Source organism: Helobdella robusta, assembly GCF_000326865.2.
Source record: "Helobdella robusta unplaced genomic scaffold HELROscaffold_9, whole genome shotgun sequence".
Taxonomy (NCBI): domain Eukaryota; kingdom Metazoa; phylum Annelida; class Clitellata; order Rhynchobdellida; family Glossiphoniidae; genus Helobdella; species Helobdella robusta.
The window spans coordinates 1,751,830-1,766,667 of record NW_008705512.1 but is presented as its reverse complement, the minus strand read 5'-3'; the positions used below and the strand labels follow the sequence as shown (position 1 = coordinate 1,766,667).

The window sequence follows — 14,838 nt, the reverse complement described above, 5'->3', positions numbered from 1 at the left end:
TTTACTATTAAAAAAATGTATACATCCTGTGTACATATTCTTTATTTGGTTGTAAATATACTACACCTCCCTTTTAAGACCTGATTTCTATGACATTTTTAAAGTCGTTAATATGGAGTCTCAGTGTATCTAAAAATGTTTGTTAACAGTTGTCCAATGTTTACTATCGTCTTCTCGTTCTCGATTTTTCTCAATTCATTTTCTCTGACACGTGTTTCTGAACTCCATCACTAACTACACCTTCATCACTTAACGAAATTCTCCGCGGATATCTTGTTCCATCTGTTTATAAATTTCATTGAGGTGCGCTGATGAACTTTGCGGAAATGGCATTATAGAGACAAATAAATTGATTTATTTATTAATATTACAATATCGAATTTGTAACAAAATTTATTTTATTTATTTATGTTCTCTTTCATTGGAATTAACTCCAAAAATTAGGACAGTTGAAATGAAATTTTTTTGCAATGGGATGTTTCAAGCGGCCTACATAGTTTTGGTGTCATTTACTGAAAATAATATACCTATATCCTATTAAAATAAATTAAAAAATATAGAATTTGAAATTCAAACAAGCATATATATATTGTGAACCGATAGCACTTAGAGAAATGACAAAAAACTCATGTATAGGAAGTAAATGATGACAACCACATTATTAAAAAATTAAACATTTATAAATGATATGCATTTAAACATTCTGCTTCTACCACTGGTTAACTTTAAAAAAAGTTATAAAAATTATTTTTTTAAACTAAGATATATTTGAAATAAACGACAAAATAGTATTTATGAAGTTAACCAAAATTGAGTTTTAAAAATATTAACGGTGATTTAATTTTGATAAAAGGTGAGAAAACGATGATTTAAATAAAATATTAAAATTCTTTAAATTAGCGGTGACCGTAATTTAATGAATTAGTTATATTCATTTATTTTTGAGTTTCAGCGTGTGTTTGAAGTATTTACAGAGGCCTTTGTTAGTCAATTTAGAAACACATATCATCTGAATATATATAAACATTCGTTTGAATACACACACAGTAAGACGATTATACTTAATTTCAAAAAATAATTTTTAGTCTGAAGTTTTTTTGAAATTTATCAAAAATAACAATTGTATAAAAGTTTAAAACAAATGAATAATGTATAATCTTATTTATTAATTCATTTATTTAATTGTGAGAAAAAAAATTAACATGAAATTTTTACAAAAAGAATTAAAATATCCTTAACAAATATCTTAGGTACCATAATAATTTAGTCAATGTAATACGTATTTTACGCTTTACGAATTTTTAATCTCAATGTTCAGTCAACCAGCTATATTTAAGAAATTCTGTCAGAAACTTTTTGAACAAAACACCTCAAACAGTTTTTCCACCATTGTGTGGCTTGAGTTTAATAATATTTTTTACCAATTAATTCATTAATTAATGATTTCAAGTATCTACTTGATACTGGTGACCCAAAATACATTTATTCACATTTATATTTTATTTTTTATTTAGGTTGTGGTCATGATAAGATGAAATTGAAAGTAAAGTTTTTATAATGCTCAATAAAGGAGAGAAATTAAGCACTAGTGTTTTTAGCATATCAAGAATGTTACGAAATAAAATAATATATTAGAAAAAATATAATTATTGACTTGTAAATTTATTTTTTCTTTTTTTCAAAAATCATAGTGACCTACGGAGAGATTGGTTTTGCAGAACATGCCAAAAAAATGTAATGAAAAAAAGTTATTGAAAAAAATGTTAAAAATTGTTGAAAAAAGTCGGAAGAGTGGTATTTAAAAACTTCTTTTAAAATGTATAAAATTTGATATTGTAATGCGAAATGAGCTGGTTAATTTTTGAACATACATGCCAAAATTGGATTTTTAAAAGCAAGCCAAATGTGTGTGTGTTAATACAATAATTTATAAATTCTACCGAATGGTTGACATTATTTCAACAATTCATAGAATTCATAACAATAGCGTGTTAAAAATTGTCTCCTTCCAGTATACATCTATACAAATACAGTTGTAACAGTGCTTTGATGTTTTTTGTACAATTAGATCCAGAAAAAAGATGCTTGTTGTTAGTAACATAACCATCACTCACGTCGCTTTGAAGTTAAAAAATTGTTTTATTATTCATGAATTTGTCTCAGAAACATAAAAAAATGGCGTTCATGGCTTTTTTTAATTTGTTATTAAATTGCTGATTCATTTTTTAAATATTTGTATTGGTTTCGTTAAAAGCGAGACAAGTATGCGTCCCGTGGACACCAAAGCGGGACGCGGTACATGGAGGTCAAAATTCGGGACTGTCCCACCCAATTTGAGAGGGTTGAATAATCTTATGAAAAGGCGAATTGAAATAAAAATCATTTTATTTTTTATAATCAATGGGACATCTTGAATTAAATTGCCAAAAATAAATCGGTCGATTTATTATTTAAAAATTGTGGTAAATTAATAAATGAAGTAACCAAAAATGCAAAAAAGTTATATTTTTACTGATGAAATTTTTAGTATGCTATCAGAACGTGCGTGTGAATTCGTCGCACACACACACACACACACGGAGAGAGAAAGAGAGGGAAGAGAAGAGAAGAGAGAGAGACAAACCACACTTGAAATATAAAATTGTGGGCGGGGTTATCACGATTTCATGCAATTGGTTGATGTGAAATATTTATTTCGACCAATCAAAAATAATTTCAAAAAATGGAGACGATGAAATAAAAATTAAAGTCTCAATATATATGTGCATGTAGACTCTTAATTTTTAAACTGTTGATTCAATAAACTGCTCACAATCTGACTGGTATTGTTAGCTGTTGATACGTTAGCGATCAGAAATTTGCAATCAATTAAATTTTTATAATTTAATTCATTCATTTTTTTAAATGTTTTTTTTATATTTATTGCCACAAGTAAATAATAATTTTTTAAATTTAATTTAGAATAATAAGAGCACGCGATGATCGTACCGAGTTGTGTCGCTGCATCTTTCGTGACAGCGGTTGATTCTTCCAGTAGAAACAGCGCAAGACATGGAATACTCAACAACAGCAACTTCAGTACTAGCAGCAACAATGACAGTAACATTAATTATAATAATGTGATTAGCAATAACAACAACAACCTCAGTTTTAATAGAAACATCAAAACTGCTGATAACATCAGCAGTGAGGCAAATGCTAATTCAGCAAGTGAAGATGCATACAATGGAATCTTAAATATTGAAACATTTTTAAATAATGATGTGGCTTGCAATAAAAATGTTTCTTCAGTTAATGACGATTATAAAGACTCAACGTACCTCTCACAGTGTCAGCAAAACACGCATTCATGTGGTTCAGCTCAGCCACAACAATCATGCTGTTATCAAACGTTTGGATCGAATTCTCAGAAAGATGTTGAAAATATTTATCATGAAGCCGAAGAAGATTTTGTTGACATTTATAAAGATTTTTATGAAAATAAAGTTTGTTACGACGTGAATGAAGGCTATCTCAATGATAAATATAATTCAACACCAACATCGTGTTGGTCGCAGTTTCTCTCTCCACCCTCATCCTCACCATTCAACAGGTACCCTCATTATAACAATGCCGACACACACAGAATTTTTCATCAAACAAATGACTTTGTCTTAAATAATAACTTTTGCAATAACATCACAGATTATAACAATAACTTCATTCCAAGTGATGTGATCAACTCAAATGATTATAATGATAACATTTACAGTCCTTACAATAACAATGCAGCTTATTATATCACCTCTAAAAAACATCAACATCAGCATCAGGACAACGTGGTGCCAACAGATGAAAGCGACTATTCTTACATTTGTCTATCCAACAATCAAACACACATTTGTCCTCCTTTCAGGAATCAGCCAACATCATCTTCATCATCATCATTTTCATCGTCGTCGTCGTCATCTTTCTTCTCATCATCAAACTCACCATCGACATCATCTCAGGCATTTTCATCATCAGCAGCTTCATCATCGTCAACATCGTCACCATCAACATCCTCCTTCATATCACCCCCCTCGTTTCTACCGACACCTTCCAACGTCATGAACAATTTGGAGAACTTCTGCAAACGAACAAACGACTACAACTCTCCAATTAACAAAAAATTGAACGCAGCGAACAGAGAAAACAATTCCCAGTTAGAAATTAACAAAACTGTGAACAACATCCTTGAAAAGATCGAATTAGAAAAAAGCAGGAACAACAGCATCAGAGGAGTTGCACCACACAACAATGTAGACCCAACTATCAAAGTTGAAAAAAGCGGCAAAGTAAACATGGCAGGTTTTGGAGAGCCACCACATAACGCAATTTGGAAGGAGATGTTACAGGTTATAATATTTTATTTAAAGTTCAGCTATGTTCAGAATTAAAATTCAGCTTTAAATTTCAGCTATGTTCAGCTTTAATATGTTAAAAAAATTAGTTGTGTATGAAATATACAAGTCATCAACTGAGAAGTAAATAATTTACATATGCAACAATGCTGGTGCTGATGATGTTCTGGCTAAATTGTGATGGTGACCTGTAAAATCTGGCGATGATGCTAGGAACATGGCAAATGATAGACTGATGGGACTGAGACGGATAATTACGAATACAACTTCTTTATAGTTAATAATAGTGAGTATATGTCATCATAGGTGATAACAACTGATAATAATTATTGAGATATTTATCTGTAGACATGTTTTAAATTGATAATGATAGCAGTGACAATGGTAATGTTTTGGTGACAAGAAATTAAAATTTTAAAATTAAACTTTAAATATATAAATTTAAATAAATAATTAAATAATTCAACAGGCAGATATTGTTCAAAATAGTTCGTCATCACTGCCAACATTTGTTACAAGTTCTTCGACGTCATCAACATTTTCCTCATCCTCTTCCTTCTCGTCATCAACAACAACAACATCATCATCAAAAACAACAACAACAACAACAACATTACTATCCTCAACAAATGCAGAAGACAGTTTGAACGAGATAAAAAAGGAATCCGGTAGGATCTATCCCTGGATGATGAAGTCACATAACACCACCACCACCTGTACTACTACCGCCAACAGCAACAACAAGAACAAAAGTAACAATAATATTTAAAAAATTTTTTAAACTACATAGAACAATTTTTTTAGCCAATCTTCATTATTACTCATGTGATGTTCGGCTGATAGCTGCGCAATTACCTGTTACTCCTTTATCTCTAGGGCTAATAGAAAACAGATTAAACAACTATTAACACGATCAAATAATTTTGATTCAAATTTTAAAATCGTGTATTTACTGCTTTAATTGTTTTAATAACTTTAGAGGTTTTTTTTTTACAAAAATCATAAAATGTCTGACAAATTTACCATTCGACAGATGGAGAGAGAGGCAATGCAGCATCTGAAATGAACGAAGATAAGGAGACCACGAGTGAAACCGTGAAGGAAAAGAGGTTGAGGACCACTTACGCCAAGTTTCAGACATTTGAGTTGGAAAAAGAGTTTCATTACAACAGGTGATGATTGCTTCATTTTTTCCAATAAAAACTCTTCAATGTAAATGATTTTTTATTCAGAAAGTTTTTGTTGGCAAGATGCAAAACAACACTAGGCGCGCGCGTCGTGTCAAACTGATATTTTATGACTAAACTGCTAATAACATTTTTAGATTGTTAAAAAATACGTGAGTGTGTTGAAAAAATAAGTTTATATTTATCAAAAATGAAAATTATAATTTTGAATATTTGCATTTTTTTAGGTACATAACACGAAATAAAAGAATAGAACTTTCCTCCAGGCTCGAACTCACTCAACGACAAATAAAAATTTGGTTCCAAAACCGAAGGATGAAGTTTAAGAAGGATTCGAGCCAAAACTTCATGAATCATTATCACTCCATGAACATCATCTACAACAACAATCACCACTCGGCATACGACAAAGATGAACACATGTTAATGTTACGACATCAACAGCACTTACAGAGTAACATGAACTGGTTACATCAGCAAGATCATCACTTGTCCCATCTTCCAAAATACGCTCAACCGATCAACTCATTCAACAATCTCAATCAGGCACATTTCCAACTGCAACCGCATCAACATTATCAACAGCTTCAGCATAATAATTTAAATAGATCATATCATGTAATGTAATATAATATAACGTGATGTTATTAATGCCATTTAATGTTACCTAACTTTTCAGTTTCTATTGTAATTAATATGTATTTAAAGACGATATCTAATCTACTTAACAGTTTCATTACTTTAAATAACTAACTTATATAAAATTTTGACTAATTTTCACAGATCAGTAGTAATATACGACTTTTTGATTTTTCTAATATACACAATAAGTAGGCAACCTAATAAACGTCTGATTATACAACAACATTACGGAAGTGCTAAAATATAACAAGGAAAAATATTTTTGAAAAAATATTCTATTAGCTCAATCAATTTATGTTGTGATAAGTATCAAAATTATAATTTAAGTGGCTATTACATACTTTATTGGCATTCTTTAGCATTTTTTAAAATTTATTTTTGTGGAGAAGAATTTTTTATTAAATTTCGTTTTTAATTTTTTCTTTGTTGATTCAGGGGTAAAGCGAATTTTTTATTTTCAAATTCAAAATTTGTGTCTGATTACTTTTTCATTTCTATTATGATGTTTATATGTTCGTAACAATTCAGTTAGAAAATTCATTTTCATTTAAAATTTTTTTCATGGTTTTTCGATTATATATTTATTTGTTTTATTATAAATTTCTCGATGTAGGGTAAAATGAATCGTTTTTCAGCTAGAAACTTCGTAGACGAAATGTTCTGAATTCATTGTTAAGTTTTTCATTTTTTACTTTCAAAACTTCAACTTTGGCATTTGGCCATTTTCATATTATATTTGAATCAGCCTTTAAAATTCATCAGGTACTTTGAACGATTAACAACAATTAATTTTTTTATTAATTTATTAATATACCACGGGTGAATATTTCAAAATTTTCCTATATATTACATATGTATATAATATTTGTGTTCATGTGCCTTTTTTATACGAACTGGTTGAAGATCATGTTTTAAGAATTCTAAGAAAGAGATTAAGCAAAATTGTATAAATTCTACTGAATTGTTGCCATTAATTAATCAATGCCAACAATTCAGTAGAATTCTCACAATATATATTTAATATTTATGTATTTAATAAACTGCGTGTAATTATTTAAAATTAATGATATTATTATTGAACTAATGCCATCTAACCTTACGATTTTTATATTTATTTTTTATTGTTCGTTGCTCAACACTCAAAAAACATTCAATTAAATATTATTTGACTTCATCTTGACTCATTTAGATAGTTCATTTCATTTTTTTCGTTATATCTCATAATGGAATTTGAAATGGAGGAGTTGGTTTTATTTCTTAATTAATTCGAAATTTTAAAATAGAAAAATTTTTACCTACCTATCATTTATAGTCTTGGAGAAACACAGGCTTAACTTATAAGTTGCCCCAAAGGGCTTCAGATGTTGTATTCTTTTATTAATATTTAAGCTATCTTACCGGAATTATTTATTGCTACAAAATTTTATTTGAATAAACTTTAAAATTTACGATGAAATTTCGTAATAAAATGTGGAAGAACGATACTTTTTTTTACATGAATGCATAATTTCAACGAAAGAAGCAAATATATCTTCTTATCTTTTTTTTATTTTACCTTCTTATCTAATAAAGCCCCATTGCTATGCAGTTAAGTACAATTTTTATGTTAATAAAAAATCAAGATATATTTAAGAAGGCTTTTGTAAGATTTACGAAGTATGGAGGTATGAACCGAAGAGTGCTAGGAGAGACTTTATTTAAGTTAATTCATCACCGCGATTAAGGAATTTTATTGGCATAATGGATTCATTTAATAGTTAAATATATAAATAAATATATATAACATCATAACTTTCCTAACTCACATTAGATTTTAAATACGTTCACAACTGATTAAATGGTAATTGTACATCAATCAATTTTGAAATAAAAGACTAATCAAAATATTTTTAAAGATTTCAAATTAGGTGAATTCATTTGGTGTATTAATTTATATAATTTTTTTTAAATGGCATGTTCGATTTCTATGGAATTGACATCATAAAATTAATTTAATTGGTCTGAGAGACTTTTATTTAAACTAGATATCAAATAATCATTTTATTATGAATGTGAAAAAACTACATCTATTCAAAAATGAAAACTATTTTGGACATTCTGCTTGTTCTCTTCTTGGCCATCCTACATACATTGGAACAGGAATTGAACTGAAACAACAAGTTTCACCTGAATGAGTTTGCTGGAAGACATGTCCATTTAATATTTTAATTTTTTTTTGTAATTTGAAGATTAACTTTCTGAATTAAATATAGCAACTAATAGCTATCAATTAATTGAAATAATCAAATAATTTCTTTTTGTAACTATATTTACAATATAGTTGTGAAGCGACATTCATTTTAACTGTACGTTAAGCATCATGATAATAAATTCAATTTGTAGATTTAATTTTGTAATTTATGTATGTACTATGCTGAAAACTAATCTTCGTTCCAGTTATATATCGATTAATCCATTCATTCATCTATTTATAGATATATCGATCCATTAATCAAGTGTTTATTGTTATGAAAAAGCATCACGAACCGCAATCACTTGCCAATATATGACCACTTCCGATGCATGATATAGAGTTGGACCTCCTTATAACGAACTTCTATACAACCTCTATATAACGAATTTTTTATGTCCTTTTAAATTTTACATATAAAACTATTTCGATAGAACAAAAATACTTTTACTGAAACGAACAAAATTTTAAAAAGAGAGAAAATATATCCGACCAGCACACAGTCTCTGAATTGATCAGAGCGATGTTTTTGCACACTTTTAATTTCCTAGAACCATATTTATTGTTTCTTGTTTTAGTATTCTAGTAATTTTTCGTATTCTACCTCAATTAATTTTAATAGAATCAGAATAATTTTTGCGCGGAACAAAAAAAAGTATCACATTTAAAATTTTATTTTTTTGAAATAATACCGTAGTACTTAGTGCCATCAAATGATTAAAAGTTTGCTTTTTATAAATATATCGCATGTAAATACCTTTTAGGCAATATAGAATTTTTTCTAAAACAAAATCTATATAACTAAATTTCTATATAACTAAATTGAAAAAACACTCAATAGCTTAATACACACTTTTATACAAGCTTGCTAGGATTGCAGCGATAGTCGTTTATGGTGTATCGATAGATGGCATATTGATGTTGTAATCTGAAGAGACTGAGATCTTTTGGTTTCCGTGAAGCAATACTTTCTCCATCCAAGCACAGTAAATAAATAATTGGTGGCAACTCATTGCACGAAGCAGGCCAGTGAGATCCATTTTTCTGGGAAGATGTGATCGGTTATTGTTTTTTCCATGCCAAAATTTATTAAATAAAATCTTCTGATTTTATTGTGGGGATGACAATTTGAAGTAGCCGCTACAGCGAAGTTACAACATCTGGCAAAGCGTTTTGAAAAGATAAGCCGCAGTTCTCGACTATCATTTCAATGAATCCACGAAGGTAGGAATTGATGGAGTGTGCCAAAGTTTAGTTACAAGGCAATTTAGGGTATTTCTTTGCGATTGCCTGGCCCTTGAAACCTTTCCATGACCAGGTGAAACTGGTTTTTTTTTATTTTTTAACAGATATTTCTAGCCGATTATGCTTGCCTGTTGTACCTAATTATTTTTCGTAAGTAATTAAGCTTGCATTATAAATCACAGAAACTCTTTGCGTGTTTGTTTGTGTGTTTTTTATTATCGTTTTTAATTAAATACTGAAAATAAATAATTATAACTATACTCTTCGTAACATTTTTACTGTGCGTGCGTAAGTATGTCAAGCTGTTTATAATAATCACTACAGTGGCCTAGGGACTGGAATACATTGTTTTTAAGTACAAAATAGACAAAAAATTGGCGTGATCATCATAAAAAGTCGTCGCCAGCCCAACTTTGTCCGCTCTAGCGAACATTTCGGCTCCTCGTCAAATTTCAAAAATTGTTCAACATTTTTAAAATTTTGGCTCTCACTCGTCAACTAATAACTTAAATAACTGAAAACAAATTTCAAAGTTAGGCTATAATGATCAGGTAGAATCATTTTTGGTACACTTATTTATTCATATAAAAGCTCTGTGATCTTTTAAAGAGTAGCGATTTTTTTCAATTTAATCGGAATTAAAAATTTTTAATAATTGGATATTCCTAGATTATATTAACAGGCCCTCAAAAATTTAATCAAAAAATCTCTAATGTTTAAATTAAACGATAAGCTTTGTTAAATTTCTATTAATATTAATAAAAACGATACCTGTCTTTATTGCTCACGATAATAAAATGAATTTTCATACAGAAAAATGAAAATATGGTTGCTTGTTCTGCTACTGTTGGTTTGGCTTCAAACAAAGTGTCCCAAATTTTAAATTGTCAAAATAATGAATAATCTTCTAATTTTCTATTCAATTTAGGTAATCGAATAAATACAAATTCTCATTCAATCAATCAATTAGTTTTTAAAGAGCAATTCCGCGATGTTCAACAGCGCTCCTCAATGAACTTCGTAAGTGATGGAAAAATAGTCAGAGAAGGAGGTAGAGAGCTCCAAAGAAAAGGCCCATAAAAAGCAAATGCAGATTCAGCAAAAATGTGTTTAACTCAAGTTAAAAAGAAGTGATAAGTATATAGGATATAATTTCGATGGAGACTTATAAATAAACGTGCAGATTTAAAAATTACTTGATATTTTATAGGTAGCCAGTGCAAAGAAACAAGATATAGTGGGGCACGAGCAACTAGACGAGCAACAGAATTAAAAGTTTTACTTAAAGAATAGATTGTAAAATCAAGTAGAGCAAGTTACAATAATCAATCATAGATAAGACTGGCGGAATAAAAAGAAGGAGAGGAGTTTGATCGTCAAGAAAAGGCAAAAGTCTTTTTATTCTACGTAGATGAAAGTATGAAATTCTAGCAACACTATTAATCTGAGAAGAAAGAGACATGCTAGAATCAAAAATAAAGCCTGGAATGCGTAATTTATGAGAAACATCAAGAATTTTAGAATCAGGTAAGATAATAGGAGAAATAGAGCGTTTAGATTTATTAAAACCTATTAATTCAACTTTAGAATGATTAAGTTTAAGACACATAGAGTCAGACCAAGTGATATTTAAAGAAAGACATAAAGATAGACTATGAAGATCACTAATGAGATTAGATGGATGAAAAGAAGTATCATCAGCATATGTATATAGTTAAATAAAAAATATTAATGTTGTCTAACGAAAAACATGTAAAAATTGAGATTTTTTTTTATAAATGCAAAATTTAATGATATGAAAGATGAATGAAGTAAACAAACATAAATACAATGAATAAACACAAAATTAAATTTACAGAAAACTAACCGGAACAAAAATGTTTTTGAAATGTTTTTTACAAAACAAGCGAACATTAAGAAAGTACATTAATATTAAACACAGTTTAAATAGGACTCGAATAGTCAAAGCCTTATTATCCTAGTGTTTTTTAGGCCTGAAATTTCTCCGAATAGAAACTTAGTTAGGGTCAATAAAAATTTAGAATGAGAACCATTTCAACTCATCCACAAACACAAAATTATATTGAATACGGATCTTGTTTTAAAGCAAAATTTGTTAAAAATTGTTTGAAAAACAAAAAAAAACATTTTCCCAACAAATTTCAATCAAACTTCTTGTCATGCCACTGTTAGTCAATGAAAACGCTAAGTTAATTACGATTAAATGACAGGGTGAAGTTTAAACCAAGTATTTCTATTTGACCAATATTTTTTTAATGTTAGCATTTTTAATAGTTATATAAACTTTAACTAACAACACTAATCAGTAAAAATCCTATAATCCTTGATATTTTTCTATAAACAAAGAAGCATATTGAAACTTACCATAACTCAAACATCATTTTCTTAATTATTTTTGACTTCTGTGACTGATGGTCTCAGTTTGATATCATAAACTGCTCCAATGACTTAAAGTCTAGTATTTCATTCAACAACAATAATTAAGCTAAATTTGTAACACTTATTGATAGTTAAAATTTTTTAAAACTTGTACTTGTTATTGTTGCTTAATCCTTTGAATCTCGTTCAACCTACATAATTTGTATCAGAGTCTACTCTTGGACATGTTGTTTTAAATAATATTTTTAAATTAAACTATTTTGGTAAATAAAAATGCAGAAATATTCATATTAAAAATTAATTTTGTCAAACACATTTATTTGACAATGCATTATGTATACAATATCAAATAGTAAAAGTTAATAGTAAATTTATTATAAATTATAACAAAAGTGTTTTATGATATTATGTTTTTGTTTATATAAATTGTACTCACAAAATAAATATTACATTTTATTTCACCGATTACTTACTTTTATTTATTAAAAAAATTTTCACAAATTTGTTAGTTGAAGCTTTTTCCTTTAGCTTAGCTAACTGATTTTTTTTAACCTTTTCTTCCATTTATTATACTTTATAATTAAAATTTTTATATTATTTCTAAATTTAATTCATTAAAAGGAACCTGAAAAGATAAATCTTAAATAAATCGATAAAATTCTATAAAACTGCAAACTTTAAATCAACCCCAAACTTTGTTGAAAAATGAAAACATTAGAACAAAGTTATTTTGAGAATTTTTATGATTTATTTATAAAATATAAATTTATTGTTATTATAAAAACAAAATTATTCAATTCGCGCGATTGTGAAATACAATTTTTCATTATTATCTTTCTTTGAGTTAAGAGAATAAAAATGCAAAACGCACTGCTAATACGGGATTATAAATGTAAGATATATTTTTCAAATTAAACGAAACTATAACTTTTTTCAACATTTCAAGGGCAATTTATTTTATTGAACTAAATTAAATACCAAAAAATATGGTAACAGAGTAATAATTTTTATCGAACAATTTATTCCACAAATTAATTTCCATAATTAAAGCATATGAACGTAATTAAAAATTTAAAAGATTTTTTGGTTTGGATTTATATAAAATTATATATAAAATTGGAAAATTTTTTTGTTGATTCATTTGCTATGACGTCGATAATTTAGAATCGTGTATATCCGAGAACTTAAAAAAACAACTTTGAGGTACTTGAGAAATTTTTGATGAAAATGCAAACGGAAAAAAATCTGAAAATGGAACGAGAAACAACGTAAAATCTGTTGCCAGGGAACTTCCACATTCTCAATTAATTCAGTGCCTTAGTTATGACTTAACAATTTACGCTCTTTCTACAAGTTAGTCTTTTAGTTTTTTACCATTTAATTTTTCCGAGCCCACATCAAAAAAAAGGCTTTTAGTTTCAATATTATCTACCTACCTCATGAACTTTAGGTATATAAAAAATTAAATTAAATTAAGAATTTAATTTAACTAAAATAAAAAATATGATATAAGGATGATTCATAAAATTTTTTTTCTTAGAATTGTGAGAAGATTATTTAAAATTAATATCCATGCCATGAGCTTGTAGGTCTACCCACAAATTAGAATCTCGTCGTCACTACGGATTCCATATTTAAAAAGGTGAAGTGCAAAACTGGTATTAAAAATATTTGCCACTGTTAGCCACTGTTTGCCACAATATTTACTTTCAATTTTTGAGTCATGGTTTTTTTCAATATGGTAATTATTATTTTAAAAAAGTTCTTGATTAAAAATTGAAATCTTTTCTTTTTCTCCGTTGCTCAAATTTAAAATGTATTTCCTATCTATCTAAAAAAAAATCAACTTAATCAGTAGAAGTGACATCAAGATTAGGTAAACCTAATTAGTTCGTCAAACGTTTTAATGTTCATTTAAACCTACATGTAGTTCCCGGTCTTTGCTTCCCCCTAAATCTTTGTAGCCCGAGATTTTGTCTCACCTTCAAGCTATCCTGGTGTTAATTTATATACTTTTATACTAGTTACAGACATATTTTTTAAAAAAGTATCTTTAAAGATGGACTCTTATTATTTCTTATGAACTTAATCTATATGTCATGATAAATTATACTATTAATTGAAATTAAATGCAATTCTTTTTTAGTTGGTTCGATGCTCTTCCTGTCAAAATTGTATAATTTTAAAAATTCAACTCCATTTACACCAATAATAAAGTAATTATGCGCGAAATGCTGAATTTCAAATTTGATTGCTATACCTGTCAGAATAATTAATTTAAATAGTTGACATATAAATTTTAGTTGCTGCAGATACATATCACAACGCCTATGTATATAGAAATGAACGGAGGATAACGACCGTCTTCTCATTTAAACCACTCATGGATTCATCCTTCCGGCTATCCATCGTGCCAGAATTATCTGAATCCAGAAACGTTTGGTACAGCGATTACTTTTCGAATTGGCTTCATAACACTTCTTCAGCTGTGAGAACTAAATGTTATTTTTTTTTGTTTATTTTGTTTATTTTTATTGCTTTTTTGCAATAATGAAATTGTTTATGGAAATAAACGAGTTGAGGAACAATTTATATTCAATAAGTTTTTAATGATGTTTGTGATTTATTTGTTTTTATTTTGCAAAAAAAAAATGTTATAAATTTTTTAAAAAATTTGTCAAGCCTGGCAGCCATGTTAGTTAGCAAAATTTTTCATCAACAAATTTATCGTATATGATGTTGTATTAAATCA

At 28.2% G+C, this 14,838-nt stretch overlaps 1 protein-coding gene across 1 annotated transcript; it reads left to right on the top strand.

Moving 5' to 3' along the window:
- Positions 1-5,477: 5,477 nt before the first annotated feature.
- HELRODRAFT_146797 (hypothetical protein) lies at positions 5,478-5,905 on the top strand (the record flags this gene model as incomplete). The annotated part of the gene is made up of 2 exons (XM_009033121.1): positions 5,478-5,554; positions 5,797-5,905. Coding segments are annotated over 2 exons (186 nt in total), but the record flags the coding sequence as incomplete, so codon positions are not given.
- Positions 5,906-14,838: the final 8,933 nt, after the last annotated feature.